Source organism: Panthera tigris, chromosome D2, assembly GCF_018350195.1.
Source record: "Panthera tigris isolate Pti1 chromosome D2, P.tigris_Pti1_mat1.1, whole genome shotgun sequence".
In the NCBI taxonomy this organism is placed as follows: Eukaryota; Metazoa; Chordata; class Mammalia; order Carnivora; family Felidae; genus Panthera; species Panthera tigris.
In genome coordinates this window covers 61,977,990-61,996,500 of record NC_056670.1, presented here as the reverse complement: position 1 = coordinate 61,996,500, position 18,511 = coordinate 61,977,990, and the positions used below count along the sequence as shown (strand labels likewise).

The window sequence follows — 18,511 nt, the reverse complement described above, 5'->3', positions numbered from 1 at the left end:
GCCTCGTGTATATTCATCCTAGGCCTCAGTCTGTCCTACCTATAAAATGGGCAGCATCCTACCTCCCCTGAGTGAAAATGCATAATCCTCTTGGACACAAAATGGTCTGTAAACCCAAGGGAATGAGTAGGGGACGGCTACACAGAGAAAAGGAACAGGAGAGAGTCCAGATCATAGGATGCCACGTTTCTGTCTGAGCCTCACATCCCTCATCTCTATGCTGAGCGATACAATGAAAACAGTTGCCACATGCCCTTCCTGCCTTGACATCCTATGAGTCTCAATGCCGTAGTATCTCTCACAGTGACCCTCTCTCCCCTGAGCTTGCAGCCCGAAACAACTGCTTAACGATTAACCACGTATCATCCCCATGGCTTCTATCTTGCTGTCATGTGTTATTTAACTTTACAGAACAGCAGTCTCATATCCAAAGCATGTTGGAAGGACCTTGAGGCAAATGCTGTCTTATCCTTATTTGGCTCTCCCTTCATCTCACCCTTACCAATCCCACGGTGCCCAGAACACTGCCACACACACAGGAAACACACAGCAAGCGGTCGACTACCTTCTGTGAGTCCACCTGATCTCTGAAGTCCAAAAGGAAGAAGTCAGGTTGTTGCCTAGCTCCTATCTCCATCTTCTTACTAAGTGGGGTAGAGATGCCTCCAAATCTGGTGTTAAAAGTCACATATGAAGTAATAAAGCAGCTATATTAACTCAGTGCTATTAAGAGCGTCAGCCCGTCCTCCCCACACAGCTAAGGCGCCTTTCCAGCTCTGGGTGTAAGTTCAGTAAGTATGTACTGAGCTGTGTGACAAGCACTGTATGCCACACAACACAAGAAGAAAAACAACACTCACGCTGAGGGGTGGGGGAGGTGCTGTTGTAATTATTTCCTCCTTCATCTCTTACCTTGAAAACACTTACAAAACCATACAAGATTAAAATAAATGAGTACTAAACTCGTGATCAAATGTGTGATGCAGTCTTTGACATTCTATAAACAATTAGGAAAAAGGGAAACAAATGCTTTCAAGGATTTGAAACTTGAGCAGAGCTGTAAATAACAGGTGCATTTCAACAGAGGAAGAAGGGTACCATAAGTGGAGAAGACCTCAAGAGCAAAGGCTCAGAGTCGAGAAGGGGCTTGGGGCAATGAAGGGGCTCCCTTGGCTAGAGTGAAGGAATCCATCAGGGAACAGAGAAGTGGAAAAGTAGAGCCAGGACATACGCAGTGAAGGGCCCCAAATGCCAGGTTAAAGGGCTCTGGATCTGAATGCAAGCAGGTGAAGGCATTTGAGCCAGACGTAGACATACTAGATGAAATACCCCTGGTTACCATCGCTGTCAAGTTTGAAAAACCTGGGAAAGAAATCACTGATATCCCAAAGGACAAGGACTTCTAATTCCTTCATAGCTTCCGCTCAATAAGACTTGAGGCTGTCACCCTTCACCCACTTGGTCAAACACGGCTGAGTCCCTCCTGCATGTGAGACGGAGCTCTCCCATCTCCACTCACTGCCAGCAAAACCAGAGCACCATCCAGACCCTTCTCTCGGTCACTCCCCATACCTGGGGGTAAGGATGGTTACCAACGTCCATCCATCCCCCAGTGTCCATTCCACTTACCCAAGGTGGCCCGCTGACACTACACTCTCTCTTCTCTGCCTCCAACTTCATTAGATCGCTTTCCTCCCAAACTCTGAAAAATCATCCTTCGACATTCTCCCTCTATAAGAAAAGTGTCTCAAGCCTGCCAAGAGGCCAAAGAAAGCAGGAAATCAACAGGTGAGTCAAGCCAGCAGGCCTCAGGTGCACCTACCCTTGGATAAACCCAGCCTTCAGAGGTATCTTCCTATCTCAGCCTGTATGGGGTTGTCGCACCCCCTCTGCTCCTTATGGGATAAATCAGAGCCCACATATCATCCAGTTCCAAAATTCCCCAGTGACAATAATAGATTTACGCAGGCCAAGGAAAAAGCAGTTCTCCCTTCTGCCCTGAGCCTTCTTGCCACTGGAGCTACAACCCTCCACTACCCCCCCCCACCCCCACCCCCACGGCTGCTTCTCTTAAATCCAACACAATTGGAGAAGCCACTTCCCAGCACTTCTTTGCCAACTACAAAGCAAGTTCCAACCACTGCATTTCTGCAATCATTAAATCAGGCCTCCCAATTAAGGAGTTTGCAAATTCTGCTCACCTTGGAAATCACTGCAGGATCTGAGAAGCAAATCACACCCTGTAACCCAGCCATCAGAGGAAACGCAGAGCAGACAAATAGAGACAAACAGCCTGTGTCCAGCCCCCTCCTCTCTCCACCCCACCCCCAACCCCAGGCGGACAATGACCAGGAGCAATTAGGGCTGTGATGTCCCACAGCACTTCCCAGCTCCAGCTCAAAGGAGAGGCTCCCCTTGTAATATTAATTAAAAACAGATTCTTTTTGGCAACCCCCTGAGGAACAGCTTCTGTGGCAGGCTTCTTTATTAAGCCTCTGAGAAGGCAAAATGCATTAAGATATTGTGACACAAGGTTCGTGAGCAGGGACGATGAAGGCAAGACAATCCAGCCAAAAGCTATTTGAAAAATCTGTTTGAGAGCCACAATTAGCTGCTCCAGTGAGTGAAATACAATTAATCTGATCAAAGCTGTCACTATTTTGCACATTAGGAGTAAATATTTTAGAACACAGTCCAGCTGAATTAGTTAAAGGTATGAAATCCCGCCTGGAAAACATCTGTGTGTTCCACCTCCTCGCAGGCTCAGGGATGGGTTATCTGGAGGCACCTGGAGTTACCAGCATCCCCTGCTTCTCGACACCCCTGCCTCTGCACCAATGTGCAGTGTTGGGCACATTAACTGAAAACTATCTGACAAGTCATTTCAACCAGACACGCTGCAGGGGCAGCAGGCTGCAAGTCGCTGCCACTGCCAGTGAGCTGGAAAGGAATGGGGGTCATCCAAGGGAGAATGCAAGGTTCCCACCTTGGCAACACGCACGGGGGATCCCCATGCGGGGTTACTCCAAAGAGGAGGGGGCACAGAGAAGTGAACTGTTGCCTTTACAACCTTCCAGTCTCCAGAGCCTTTTGTCAATCCAGTGAGCAAGCAGGAGGCACCTTCCTGCATTTGAAGGAGAAGGGCAGAATGATGTGTTTTTCTGTTTCCCTGCAAGCTGTGGGGTGTTTGTTCCTCCGGGTTTGTCCCTCCGGGTGTTTGTGACACACTCTCTTCGCCATTAATCACCAGGAATCCAGCTGGAGACTGCTGGAGATAGGGTGGGAATGTCCCTCCAGTGTAGAGGCTCCAAGTCCAAGTCCACTCACCTCTCGCTAGGAACACCTGGCAGGGTAGTAAGGGTCAGAGGGAGACCCAGACTCCAGCCCTTCTTGACACCTTCTAGCTCAAGCCTGCTGGGCACTTCCTCCTTTGTCCCCCAAGCCAACTGAGCACAGTCCTTGAACCAAAGTGGACACATGACCCAAGCCCTGGACAGGGATCTCCTCTGCCCCCGAGTCCCTGGGCACACCTGGACAAATGGAGTGGAGCACGTCCAGTTATGCCTGCCTGACATCCTGCCAAGCGTCAGACTGGAGTTTGATCTCAGTTACATGGGGTGACTGAAAACCGTCCCCAAAAGGGAATTCATATCAAGTAATGAGGTCCACCAAAGGCACTTGCAAGGAGAGCAGAAACCCCAGTTCACACTTAAACTGCTGGTCTTCCCAGAAAAGGATGTGTTTAATACTTCGGTTATCAGAGGCAAGATGGAACTCTCTTTTCACGTCAAAAGAGCCTGGTGCTAGGATATCTCCCTCCACTTTGAAACTGATGATGAGGGAAGCTTCCAGAAACTTCCATCGTCCCACTCATCCCTCACCCTGGCTTTTATGTAGAGCATCTTCTTTTATTGACTTCAGGAATGGGGGGGGGGGATAGTTGAAGAAACCAGCCTGGTAATGTTGCAGAAGCTAGTTTCCCAGTTTCTCTTAGAGGGGTTGTTTCCTTAGAGTCTCTCAAAGAGAGGGCCATGGTAACATACTTCCCCTCTTCCCTCAGAGCAGCACAGATCTGATACTCAGTGAAGCCTTTCTCACTAATACTGCCTACACAGCATGGTCAGAAGAGGCAGGTCCAGCCCAGGAGCTAAAGAGGCAGCCCCCCTCTCCACTAGAAAGAAAGGACAGAATGGGGCCCCTGCACCCACGTGTGTTGCCTCGTCCTTTCTTGGACAGTTAGGACTGGCCAAGAACACAACCAACAAGCATCCCGTGGGCTCTTTGTGGACTGCCTGAATCTCATTGCTGTCACTAAGGGCTCCAAGGCCAACTGGTCCATTCCCCAGGTGCTTCTGCCCCTGGTTCAACTATGAGCCATTTGCCCAGGGGGCACAGGGCTAGACTTGCCCCCTCACTTCCTCTGCTGCACAACGGCATTGAAGACAGGCAGATGTAACTACCATTTGCAAAAAAGTGGTCACTCTCTGAAATTCCATCTTCAGGGGATAAGTCAACACACACACAAAAAACGATCCTTCAAGTAAAAGCAGAGACATAAGAAACGCTTTAGGCATTGTGAATTTATACTGTCCAAATGTGGCAGTAATATAGTCATAGATAATGTGAGGACAGCACCTCCTCCTTCTCCCAGAGATACATTTACTTCCACACATCCTGTTCATCCTCCTCACTGAGTGTGAACATGAACGAACACACACACACACACACACACACACACACACACTTCCTCATTATCAAACTAAAATGAAGTTGAGAGTCACACTCCCTGCTGTCAGAGAATTACCTCTCTCTCCCCCTCTCCCCCTCTCCCTCTGGAGATTTCCAAGACTTCAATCACCCAGCCCTGACAAGGCCTGCTGTGCCCACCCCCTATGCCCAGAGTTGCACACTCCGAAGCTACGGGGGTCTTCACCCGGAGGCAGATGAAGCCAGACACCGCGCCGCTGGGGAGTCGGACCGCGCAAATCCTTCCAACCCAGCATCCGTACCCAGGCTGGGCTGCGCGTGTCATGGAGAACCAGGAAACCTGTTTTGGGCAGCGTGGACATGCTGCACTCTGCGGACTCCCCGCTTTCCTGTTCCTTCTCACCCCTGTGACACCCTAGAGCCCCTTTAAAATAAGACGAAAATTTCCCAGGAAGTCTTGAATGCCAGCCGTAAAGAGAGGCATGAAGGGGAGGGGAGGAGCTTTCCCATCAAATGAGTTCCCCAAAGCTGCCTATACAGACATTCATCACCCTCCAGACTCTGCCCAACGCCGGGTTCTGATTTTATCCGGAGAGCCAGAGAAGCGGAAAGGATTTTTCCCAAACTGGCTGAAAGTGGGGGCCGTGGACAGGAGGGGAGGGGGGGTAGATCGCGGGAAGCCGCCCCCCATCCACCGGAGAGCTCGTCCCCCTCCGTTTCCTGGCTTGGCCGCAAGGCGCTGGGCCCGGGCGGGCGGCGGGGATCGGGACCCCCTCCGAGCGCGCTCTGTGGGCTGCAGCAGCTGCCCGGGGCCGCTGGAGCTCCAAGCCCAACGCAGGGCCGTCAGCACCCGGGCCGCTGGAGTGGAAACTCAAGGGCGCCACCTGTCGGTGCCGCTGCTCTCAGGGGAACCTGGCAGCGGGGAGAAGGGGGTGGAGAGGTGCACTGAAAGCACCGGGTCCCAACTCCACTCCGGGGGCCGATTGTGATGCGGGACGCAGCAGCCGAGGCGAGTGTTTTGCTCAGAGACTTAGGTGTGCCTGTGCATTCGTAAGGGTGAGGAGTGCGGAAAGGGTGTTGAATTTCACTGCACGCTTTAAACTTTTTTACTGCCTCTCCTATAGCTTTCCAGGCAGCTGCCTGGGTTTTGGAGGGGGACTCTGTGACGTGAAGGCCGGGGCTTGGGTGGACTCGGCGCAGCCCCCTCGCCGGGGCTGGGAGAAAGTGCGCCTGGAGCGGAGAGCAGCGGCCCCAAGACCGGCAGGGGTCTGGGAGTCTGAGTGGCCTCCAGCTCCCGGGTTCCCTTTCGCGTGACTGGAGGGGGGGAGGCTCGGCAGTTGCGGGAATCCGTCAGTCTGCCCAGCGGGTCCTTCGCCAATTCAAACCGCGTCCTCACGAATTCAAGCGCCCGACGGGAAAACTGACTCTCCAAGCCGTTTACCAGGGAAAGGGACCACAGATCCATCCCCTGCTCATCTTTAAGACACTTCTTTCCCCCCTCTCTTCCCTCCGGGCTGCCCCAAATCTAGGGTCTCCAGCAAACAAACGTACACACCATCTTACAACAAACTCCGCTAACCTGTTGGGGGCGTGGGGGAAGCCGAATGAACCTGTTCTCTCTACAAGCCAGGGCGCCCCCGCCTCTGCCTCGACCCTCCAGCAACTATCTGTCCCTCGTTCCCGCCCCCCCCCCTTCTGCCCTGCTGTCAGGAGACAGCGGTCCAGCGGGTACTCACGCTGCTGTTGTGTCCGGACCAGTGCACCATGGCTTGATTGTGGGCCGAGTCCCCGGTCAGCGCGAACGAGGTGCTGGGCAGCCGGAGCTCCTCGGCCGCCGCCCCCCCGGCCCGCGGCGCCTTCACCTCCTCCCGGAGACCCTTGGCCGGAGGGCGGCTTCCTTTGGCACCATCGGACAAGGCAGAGGCCCGGGCGTCCCCGCGTTCCAGGGTACTGGGGGGCTGCGCCCGGCGACTCCTCCTCGCGCCGGCAGGCTTGCCCGGAGCCGGGGTGCCTTGTCCCCACCGCGCGCCTGCAGGCGACGGTCCCCCGCCTTCTCCCTGCTTCTTTCCGCCGCTGCCGCCGCCTGGCTGGGACAGCGGCTCCGGGCCGGGCCGGCGCCCCAGTGCGGCGCCTCTCCGCGCCGTCGCCAGCTCCTCTGGCCACTGGCTTGCCACTGCCCGCGGGAAGAGAGGAAGCAACGCCGGCGGCCGCGACGCAGGGGCCTCGGGGCGCCCGGGACCGCCCGTCGCGCCCCAAGTGATCTCGGCGCCGGCCAGGACCCACGTCGACAGGAGCAGGAGCCCCGTCCGGGCGAGAGGCGCCCCGGGCCAGCCTGCGGGGCGCTCGGTGCGCGCTGCCTCCATCCCGCTGCGGCTGCCGCGGCTCGGGCTGCCGAGAGTGTGGCGCCCGCCGAGGTGCGGGTCCGGCGCGGGGGGTGTGCGCGCGCCGGCGAGCCAGCGAGCGAGTGTGTGTCGGGGGGAGTGGGGAGGGGGCGGCCGGGAAGGAGGTGGCTCGGGCTGGCGCGCCTCGCGGGTCCTCTCCACTCTTCCCTCCTCGCTCTCGACCGCTCGCTCTCTCGAAAGGGCGATTCCAAAACCCAAGAAAAATTAATATATGCCCCCTCGGTGCTTTTTCCCCCTTAAAATAAGATCCCTCACAATCTTCCTCACCGAGCTCCTCCAGAAATTTTGTTAAAAGGGGTGTTCAAAGGTAATGAGAAAAATCCTCTTTTAAAATATGAAAATCAAGCCGGATCCAGGAGGAGGGGCTGGCGACGGACCCCAATCCAGAGTCTCTCCGAAACCCAGCCTCCAACCTGCTCCCGCCGAAGAGTTCGCAGTCGCTTCTGGCCGCCTTTAGGGGGTTACTCTTCGGGCCTGTTGTGGGGGGCGGGAGGTGGCGTGCAGGGAGGATGTAGGGGGGGGGGTCTCGAGGGAGGGGGAGGAGGAGGAAGAGGAGGAGGAGTAAAGTGTTTTCAGCGCCAACTGTTCGGGTTCGGAAGCCAAGGGGCAGACCGGAGCCTTCGCGTGCGGAGGCGGCGCGCGGAAGCAGAGCGCGGGATGGACCCGGGACTCCGCTCGCGGCTCCCGGGCCCGCCCCTCCCACCGCCCCCCGCCCCTCGCGGCCTGCGCCTCCGCCCGGTGCGGGGGCACGGGGACTGCGTGCGTGCGCGTGCGTGCGCGCAGGCGGGAGAGGGTGAGGCGAGGGGTGCGCCGGGGGCTGGCGGGCTAGCGGGCGGGCGCCGCGGGGTGGGGGCACCTGGCGGAGCCCAGGGCTGGCTCGGTGTGCGGGGGCGCGCGCCTCCGTGCGTGCGCGTTTGCACGCATTTGTGTGCGTGTCAGTGTGAGCCGTGGGGTGTGGGGCGGGGAGGGGTCCGCTCGGACCGTGGGCGCTCTCGGATCACGCGCGGGCTATGCTTGCATTTCCTGAGCCTGCGAGTCTTCAGAAAGGCAATATTGAGAGTGAGGCAGGCCGCCCTGGACAGCCCCCTCCTCCTGGCGCCCCGCGCACCCATGCTCCCCCCACAGCCGGCGGACGGAACCTGGTGATTCATTAAGCCTCCTGGAAGGCGAGGGGAGAGATCCAGGAGGAGCCGGCGGCGGGGTCAGGTGTTTTCCGGCTCTCCCCCCTCCACGGTTCTCTTTCTCGGGACCCCTGGTCGGAGCTGAGGAAAGACAGTGGAGACCGTTCGCTCCCACGGGGGGATCCAGCCCCCATCTTCTAGCCTGGGATTGAGGTCGCTCACTCTTCCTAGATTCGTTTCTGAACCGGCTCAGTTGTTCCTTCGAAGTGTAGGCTGCCAGTGAGAGGGCCCTCGGCCTAGCCCAGCGCCGGCCTACCAGGCCCCCCTGGACCCCGCTGCAGAAGAGCAGCCTGAGCGCGTGGGACGCAGTCCGGGCTAGGGCCCTTGGAGCCCCCTAGGAAAAGGGAGACTTCGGAGAGCGGGAAGCTAAACTTGAACGAGGAGGAGATGTGGTTTACAGGCCCGGGCACGTAGTGCAGCCCATCGCCTCCGCGAAGCTCCCCGTGATTTCTAGGGGTTGGAAAGGCGAGAAGCGCAGAACTGGAGGAGGGGTTGTTAAGAAAGGAATAGGATGAAGGGAGGGGACTTGGAGAGCGTGGCCGCCTCCAGGCCCTTCCCCTCCTCCTCGGGATTAGAGGAAGAGTTCCTTTGTGGGTGATGTTTAAAGCATAGCCAGAGGGAGGGAAACGCCGGAAGAGGGAAGAGGAGAAATGTGGGGCGAAGGGACAAGAAGGGAATGGAGGGGAAGAGAGAAAGGGGAAAGGGAGAAGAGAGGAGAAATGAGATGGAGGAGGAAAGGCGAGATAACGGTGCGAAAGGAAAGGCCAGAGAAAAGAAGAGGCGAAAGCGCCAGCTAAGGGCCAAGAGGGATGGAGGAGGCAGAGGTGGCCTGGGAATCAGCCGGTCACAGAGGGCGGCAACCGGCGGTTTCCGGGAGCCCCCACCCTGGCGAACAGGCTTTTCCGACCGGAGCTAAACTGGAAATTGGAAACCCAGGAGACTGAGCTGGAGAGCCAAGTCGATGACAACGTCCAGCCCAGGATGAGGCGTGTCTTGGACTCTAGGGGTTTCCAAAGACCGTTGGCAGCGGAACGCCCCAAAAAAGTTGCAGCGCGGAAGGCTGAGGTGGGCGCGGGATCGGGCGCTGGACGCGAGCCGGCCATTCGCAGGTTCCCAGCGCCCCTGCCGGGGAAAGCCAGGCGCTGCAGCCCGAGCCAAGCTCGGGGTGCAGGAAGGATGCGAGGCCTCTCTTCTGCTTGGGCTGTGGGCAGAGGTGCTTTTTGCCAGAGTAGAAGTGATCTTGGCTTTCAGGCTGGCCTCCCGGAGTGGACGTTCACAGAGCCCGGGAGCGGGGCGGGGGGGAGCTGGGGGTAGGCCTCCCAAGTCCAGACCCACAGGGGGAGGTATGCTGTCCAATCCCCAAAGTTCACGTGCAGTACCCCATGGGGGGGGGGCAGTTATCTGCAAGAGCAATGCTGGAAACTCCCTGCTCCCACTCCCATCTGACCTGACCTGAACATAGCCCGTGGAAAGGTCGGATCCTCGAGGGGGACTCTGGGAGATGTGGCTATTAAGTGTTTGGGGAAAAAAGGGGATAAAAGGCTCTAGCAGATGTGATAATTTCACACATCTCCTGCCCGGATTCATCCTCTTGGCCTTGCTCTAGCAGTTATTGGCCCCCATTTTATCTTCAGGCTCTCCCTCCTTCACCCTTTGCCTAACAATTCTTGTCCTCGGCCCTGTGCCCACTCTCCCTCTGCAGCCTCTGAGTCCCCACCAACCTTCTAGAGTTCAGCCTCTTCACAGAGTTCTCTCTTGTACCTGTAGTCCCCTTCCTCACCCGCCACTCTCTACTGGACTTTCTGCAAGCGGACATTTGCCTTCAGGTGACTCATCAAAGGCTTACTCCCAGCAAACACCTCCTGGTGGCTTCCTTGACACAGCCTGGTCAACACCTTCCACTTGCTGCATTTGTAGTGTTCCATCTGGAAAGATCTCCCTTGGTCTATGTGGTACCAGGGTCTCCTGGGCCCTCCCTGACCAGCCTCAGTCAAGCTCATCAGCCTCTCTTCTCCTGTCCACAAATTAAATTCTGAGCCCTAAACCTCCATCAACACCCCATTCTCTATGCTTCATGCTCACTCCCCCCTCCCTGTGTGAGTGAGCTCAACCTTCTCACCCATTTCTGTGCCTCAGCTGTCACCTCTTGCTTGTTGACTCCTGAATCGACAAGCCCACTCTGATCTCTCTTGAGCTTCACATCTGAGTTCCCCACTGCTCCAGACACGTGGAGGTCCACACTGAAACCCGTATGCATCAAGTTCTAAAAACCATCCTCCTTCTCTGTCACCCAGACTAGATACTTAACAGGCAACCCTGTCTCCTCCCTCTTTCTCATCCCCACATCCAGAAAAATCATTGTCAAGTCCTCTTTTAAATTCTGTTAAGTTAATTTTGAGAGAGAGAGAGAGAAAGCACAAGTGGAGGAGGGGCAGAGAGAGAAAGGAGAAAGAGAGAATCCCAAGCAGGTTCTGCACCACCAGCATGCAGGCCCACACAGGACTTGAACCCACTAAGCCACTAACCAGGAGTTCCTGACCCAAGCTGAAGTTAGATGCTCAACCAACTGAGCCACCCAGGTGCCCTGTCAAATCCTGTTTTAAAAGCCTTTTTCACCTGTTGTCTCCTGTTTATTCCCAGAGTCACTGCCTTAGATCTGACCCTCATCCTCCGTCATCTAGGGTTTTTTTCAAAAAAATTTTTTTAATGTTTTTATTTATTTTTGAGACAGAGAGAGACAGAGCATGAATGGGGGAGGGGCAGAGAGAGAGGGAGACACAGAATCAGAAGCAGGCTCCAGGCTCTGAGCCATCAGCCCAGAGCCCGACGCGGGGCTCGAACTCACGGACCGCGAGATCGTGACCCGGGCTGAAGTCGGACGCTTAACCGACTGAGCTACCCAGGCGCCCCCCGTCGTCTAGGGTTTTGCTGTAACTTCCTATCTTCTCTTGGTCTTCAGTTCTTTCCTTCCCCAACCCAGCCTCCACACCAGCCTGTCCAATAAAAGTATAAATTTAAATTTTTCTAGTAGCCTCATGAAAAATCAAAAAGAAATTAATGAAATTAATTGTAATAATATACCTCCTTAACCATATGCAAAATATCTTCATTTTAGCTCATTAAATAAAAATTATTGAGGTATTTTTACATATTTTTGCACTAAGTATTCAAGATCCAGTGTATACTTTACACTTACATCTCAACTTAGACTGACTACATTTCAAGGCTCATAACCACATGTGGCTGGTGGCTACAGTTTTAGACAGCACAGTTTCATGGTTGCCTTTTAAAACATAAGGGAGATTAGTCATGGAACGCCCTCCTCAAAACTCTGCATCGCCAACCATTGTCCATAAAGTCCAAACTTCTCAAAATAGTATGAAGGCTCCATGTACTGCCTTGCCTCCTTGAACTTTCTTACCAAATTCCTTAAGTCTTCATCTGCCCTCTGCCACATTTCCATCAGGGTCTGCTCTCAGTGCCAGTTCTCCCGTGAAGTCTGCCCCCACTATAGCATTCCACCTGACACTACCCATTATCGTCACCACTACCATCTTCATCATCACCATCTCCAAAGTTTTGTCTTCCTGCTGTAAGACGGGAGCTGTCCAACATCTATTTGGAATTGGAAAGACAGGTGAGGGTTAGATGGACTCCAATCTCCCTTGCTGGCATAATGCTCAGTTCAGCTGGAAAAGTCATGTTGGGAGCCAGGACTAGCCTTCACCCAGGTACAATGGGGAGAGCAAAGAAGGCCCTACTGAGAATGCATTTTCCCTCCAGGCTTCTGTCCCTGTTGCAAACAATGGAAAAAGCACACTGTATGCTGTAAATTATCCATGAGATTACACGACTGCCACCCTAATATGACTTCTTTCACGTTTTTTAAAAAAAAATTTTAATGTTTATTTATTATTGAGAGACAGAGAGAGACAGAACGTGAGCATGGGAGGGGCAGAGAGAGGGGGAAACACAGAATCTGAAGCAGGTTCCAGGCTCTGAGCTGTCAGCACTGAGCCTGACCAGGGCTCCAACTCACAAACCGTGAGATCATGACCCAAGGCGAAGTCAGACGCCCAACCAACTGAGCCACCAAGGCGCCCCTCATGTTTTATTTTTTTAATCATCACGGTGAAATAACACTTTGGGACACTATTCTTCCTGACATCAAAAATGCATTCTTATTCATATCCTCTCTATCCCCCCCTTTCTTTCTCTCCCCACCCCAAACCCTTAATATTTTAATAGATCTTGCCATCAACACCCATGGCCAGCACATATGGAGAAGCATTCCAATTAAGCCTGTTTCTCATATTTTATAACATGTTCAGCACTCCTCATATGAGGATCTAAAGACATATTCCTCATAAAACTTAGAGCCGGAAAAAGTGGCTTTCTCCTGTGAAACTGACATCCTTTTTTAAAGGCGTTCTTAAAGTGGCTTTGTCTTCTCACTTTGTCTTCCTCTTGTCTCGACAGTCAAGCTGAGTACCAGGTTCACTTGCTCCAACTGTCTTCAGAACAAGATCTTTATCCTCTGCTCCCCTTTTACTAAATACTGTTTGTTTTTGTTGTTTGATACTCTTCAGTCTTACAATAGCTGTGCGGTGTTGATAAGCCACTTCACATCCTTTTTGGAACTAAATAGGAAATTAATTAATCGATTAACATCAAAACAGCAGTTCACATTGTAACTCTCTGAATTTCTACAGAGGTAAATGATTATAAAACAAACCATGAAATGCAGATGAAAGTAGTCAGAAGACCACTGGAATCAGGACTTCCTACCACTGTGTGTCCACGAAGGCAAGAAGCGTCTGGTTTGCTCCACGCTATAACCTCAGCACCTGGCCCCATCTGTGACATAGCACTGAGCCTCGATAACTGTGCAATCACGAGTGAAACAGATGAGTTTAAATAATAACACTTCTGCTGCAACTTCTAGTCCTCTGTTCTTTTTCGCATATGTATACTTTTTTTTTATAATTTTTTTTAACGTTTATTTATTTTTGAGACAGAGAGAGACAGAGCATGAATGGGGGAGGGTCAGAGAGAGGGAGACACAGAATCTGAAACAGGCTCCAGGCTCCGAGCTGTCAGCACAGAGCCCGATGCGGGGCTCGAACTCATGGACCGTGAGATCATGACCTGAGCTGAAGTCGGCCGCTTAACCGACTGAGCCACCCAGGCGCCCCATATACTTTCTAAAGAGGCAAAATCTCTACGATTTGATGCTCTTCCCTATCACAGGTGACCATCTGCCCAGCATAGTTGCACGTAGTGACATTACAAAGCTTGGCCATTGTTAAAAATAAAAGCAAAACAAAACAAAAAGAAGGAGAAGCTTGGTCATAAAGTCACCAAAGATGTTATGATGAAGAAAAGCGGAAGAAGAAAGAAGGAGCAGAAAAGAACAGCATGAACACTGACATTTAATAAGGGCTTTAAGTCCCACTCTGTGTCTTCTATGCCACTGCTTTACTTATTTCTGCCAGAGTAGGTTTCCTTGGTTCCAATCGGTAGACTGAGAAACGAAAATGTATGTGGTGAAGCAGTGATGATAAAAGCGATTCCATTGGCATTAATGAGTGTTCACACACCCCAAGCACTAACTTGGGACCCGATGTGTGGTAATGATCCATCATCGTTCTAGCAGAGCGATTATGAACCCAAACATTGGAGCTAAATTACCTGTATCCAAATGCCTACCATACCAACCCCAGCTGTGTGACCTTGGACAAATTCTTAACTTCTCTGTGCTTCCATTCCTCATCTGTAAATGGGGATGGCGAAAGTACCATACAGAGTCATAGTAAAGATTAAATAATTAATGCACATAAAAGCAGTTGAATGAAGTGTAGCACAGATAAATTGCTAAAGGTAAATTTGGCTGTAAAGGTTCTTACTCTTCTTAATGGTCCCGTGGAGGTCAGCACTTTGGCCCATTTTATAGCTGAGGAAATCTTGATTCAGAGAGGTTGGGTTGCACAGCTTGTGAGTGACAGAATTCGGGGTTTGAATCCAGATCTGTATGACATTAGAGCTAAGTCCTTACACAGCGGTTTATAGCATCTTCCTCTAGATCACACAACAGGCCTTAGGCAATATTTACATTCAGGTCTCCTTGGCTCTAAAGCCAGTGTTCTTTCTGCAGTGCCACCTGTCTCCCCACACAAGGACACACCATGAGGACTGACGCTGGTAGCTGATCAGGCACATGGTTCCTGCAACATGCCTAGCAATTGAGTAGAGGTTGCTGATTTAGTTGTTGACATTCTTATCTTTAAATGACACCCCTAGAAAGGAAGAGAAAATTATGGTCAATGAATTCCAGGCCTGTGTTCAAGTAGCAAGTTCAGGCTGAAGAAGACAAGTCAACAACAGAAACATAACAACCTCCAGGAAAAGAACACACTCGTTAAGCTGCTGAAAGCCATCACCAACATTGTCAACATCTGCCCCCTACTCATGTCTCCAAAAACAAAAGCATCGACCTAATGAGGTGGGTGCAATGGGAAAGAAGATTGGAGGAAACAGGTTTTTGTTTTACTCTTCTCCCTGACGACTCTAACAGCAATGCTATGTTCCTAGAGATAAGGTGGTCTCTTCAAGACAACGTGGGAAATGAAAGCATCCAGTTGAAACCCTTAATGTTGGTAAGAGGATGGGCCAGGAGGACACACTGATGAGCCTGGGAAGAGGCAACTTGAGCAGTAGAAGGGGAACCCGTAGATAGTGGTATCTCAGAAGCAAGGGAAACGAGTATTTCATAATTGTTCAGAGCCATAGCATTGAGGTCAACCAACAAGGCCATTGCCTCGAGATGATTTACTCTTTAATTCTGCACTTTCACCTTGGGGAATAAAAGCTTTGACTTCTCATGAAGGAAATCCAGGCATCATGGAGCAGATGGAGCACATTTGGTGGCAGGGGGTAGGTGGGTGTAGAGGGAGATAAGAGAGGAGAGGTAAAGAGGTCTAGTAATGATTTATTCAGTGCTTATACGCCAGGCGCTATTCAGAGATTATGTCATTGGATCCCAAAAATCAAGAACAAAAAAAAAAAAAAAAAAACAACAACACAATTTTGAGATAGGAACTGCTGATATCTCCATTTTACAGATGGGGAAGCAGAAGTGCATTTAATCTTCCCAGAGTCCTGAGAGGTCGGCAGGCCAGGTCAGTATCTGTATTTATAGATGGAGTCCCTGGTGCTCAGAGAACTTGGTGGAGGGGGAGGGGGTGCAGATTTCCTGAGTCCAAGTTTGGATACAAGACAAGCAAGAATGAGGAGCCTGGGTGGAGAAAGAGGGGCAAGGATTAGCTTCTAGATGGGTAAGAACAGCCAAGTAAAGACAGAGTTGAAGCTCCGAAGAAGCATCCCACTGAGGACAAGATGGACACCCCCAAGAAGAGCCAGAGGCCATTTAGCTACAGCCAGAGGAGAAGATGTATCATGGATGCTCTGTGGCCCTCCCACCCCCGCACTTGGACCATGACTCTTTCACCCATCCACACTCAGAATCAGGAGCATCACAGGGGACCTAAGAGAGCTGGAAGTTCTTGGGAAATTGTTCAAGCATAGCAAAGAAGAGCAAAGCAAGGAACTAAATGTAGCCTGAAAACAAACATGTGGTTTACACCCAAGTTCAGCATCAGGAAGGCAGAAGGAAGGGAGAGTGCTACTCAGGTCACAGGAACCAGAGCCCAGATGAGGCTTCTCCCACCAAAAACCATGCAGGGATTTCCCAGAGCTCCTAGGAGCACGCTGGGTGCTCCTGCTCCCTCAAGGACAGGCTCTCTCCTGCTGTGGGGTTTTTGCCTGTGTTGCCTTTCCCCTCCCTACCTGCCTGATTCATTCTCAATCTTTCTTCAGATCTTGGGTCTAGCTTCATTTCCCTATGGGAGCCTCCCCCGACCTCAGGACCCCTGCCCCATTATTAGGGTGACCAGTGCCCCAATTTAGGACTCCTTTTTCTGCCTAATTAATAATAGCACCTTCTTTCACTCTCAAAGTGTCCCAGTTTGAGCAATAAATTATATGGTCACACCCTACCTATTACATGTTCTCCTGAGGCTAAATATCTTTTCCTCAAAGCATTATTACAGTTGAATTTTTATGTGTTTATATAGAGATTTAATTAACGACTCCTCCAAAGTACTATAAACCTTAGCAGCAAAGGGTTCATAACTATTTTTTATTAAACTTTTAATTTTGAGGTAATTGTAGATTCACATGCAGTTGTAACAAATAACACAAAGATGGGGCGCCTGGGTGGCTCAGTCAGCTAAGTGTCTGACTTTGGCTCAGGCCATGATCTCATGGTTCATGAGTTGGACCACTGCATTGGGCTCTCTGCTGTCAGCACAGAGCCCTCTTCAGATCCTCTGTCCCCCTCTCTCTCTCTGCCCATTCCCTGCTTGTGTTCTGTCTCTCAAAAATAAATAAACATTAAAAAAAATTTTTTAAGGGAGCCTAGGTGGCTCAGTCGGTTAAGCATCAGACCTCAGCTCAGGTATCTCACTGTTCGTGGTTCAAGCCCCACACCAGGGTCTGTGCTGACAGCTTGGCGTCTGGGACCTGCTTCAGATTCTGTGTCTCCCTCTCCTCTCTTTCCCCCATTCTCCACTTGTGCTCTGTCTCTCTCTTTCTCAAAAAAAATTTTAAAAAAATTGTAAAGAAATAACACAAAGACATCCCATGTACCCTTTACCCAGTACGTGCCCCCTGCCCCCTCACCCCCCGGCAAAGGTAACATCTTACAGAATTACAATACCATATCAACAGTATGTTGACATTGAAACAGTCACGTTTTGGGACATTTCCATCACCTCAAGGATCTTCATGTTGTCATTTTTATAGCCACACCCACTTTCATCCTGTCTCCAACCTCTCCTTAACCTCTGGCAATCACTAATCTGTTCTCCATTACTGTAACTTTGTCCTTTCAAGAATGTTATAAGTGGAATCATATAGTATATAACCCATCAGGATTGGCTTTTCTCACTCAACCTAATTCTCTGGAGATTCATCCAGCTTGTAACTTGTATCAACAGTTACTCTTTTTTATTGCTATGTTATATTCCATAGAATGGACGTACCACTGTCTGTTTAACCCATTGAAGGACATTTGAATTGTTTCCAGTTTGGGACTATAATGAATAAAACTTCCATACACATACAGGTTTTTCTGTGAATGTAAGTTTTTATCTTCCTGGGATAAATGCCTAGGAGTGCCATTGCTTGGTTCCATAGTAGTTGCATATTTCGTTATTTAACAAATTGCTACACTGTTTTTAAGTGGCTGTACTGTTTTACATTCCCACCAGCAATGTGTGAATGATCCAATTTCTCTGAATCCCCTCCAGTATTTAGTGTTATCAATATTTTTTATTTTAGTCAATTTGGCAGATACATAATAAAATATCATTGTGGCTTTAATTTGCACTTCCCTGATGGCTAAGGACATTGAACATCTTTTTTTTTTCTATTTTTCCTACATTTATGTTTATTAAAAACTGACATAAACAAACAAAACCTATACAAAAATGCCCCAATTCACATATCACTTTGAAATAGTAATCCTGAGAGACATTATTGCCTAAGGCCCCCTCTTCCTCTACCTGGACCACTTCCTCTTCCTCTTCCTCTTCCTTGGCCTCAGCTTCTTCTGGCAACATCTCCCCTTAGATTTCACCCTTGGCTCAACATCCATGAGTAGTGTATCCAGAGGAAAGCCATCTGGCAGAATAAAATATTGAATATTTTTTCTTTGAATACTCATTGTTTTCAGCTGTACCTGTTCTTCAAGGTCATTTTGACAGTTTTAAGATGCATGTTCATGCTGATATTTACACCTGTGATTGTTCCATGGACCTATGTTCCATTTTTTTAATTCAATGATTATGGTTTTGTGACTCAATTTCATCAAAAGTCTCAGGAGTTTCATCCTAGCAACACCATCACTCTTTCAATCAGATAGTGCACAAAACCAAACAACCCGGGTCCCAAAGACTATGAGTATGAATGACTGGAAACTGAACATTTGCCAACCGTGTGTCCAGTTAGGTGAAATATCTCTTCAAGTCTTAGATCCATTTTCTCATTGGGTTGGTTTGTTTCTCTGCTGAGTTTTAGGAGTTCTTTCTGTATTCTAGATACTGGTTCTTGTTGACTATATGGTTTCAAAATATCTTTTCTCAGTCTGTAGCATGTCTTTGC

The 18,511-nt window shown here is 50.8% G+C and overlaps 1 protein-coding gene and 1 pseudogene across 1 annotated transcript in view; both read right to left on the bottom strand.

Moving 5' to 3' along the window:
- The window catches only part of SORCS3 (sortilin related VPS10 domain containing receptor 3), a 589,476-nt gene extending 582,406 nt beyond the window's left edge, over nt 1-7,070 (bottom strand). The window contains exon 1 of the mRNA XM_042960443.1: nt 6,444-7,070. Coding sequence (XP_042816377.1) covers nt 6,444-7,070 — 627 coding nt within the window. The remainder of the gene's footprint in view (nt 1-6,443) is intronic.
- Nucleotides 7,071-17,884: 10,814 nt separating this feature from the next.
- LOC102968845 lies at nt 17,885-18,239 on the bottom strand (annotated as a pseudogene).
- Nucleotides 18,240-18,511: the final 272 nt, after the last annotated feature.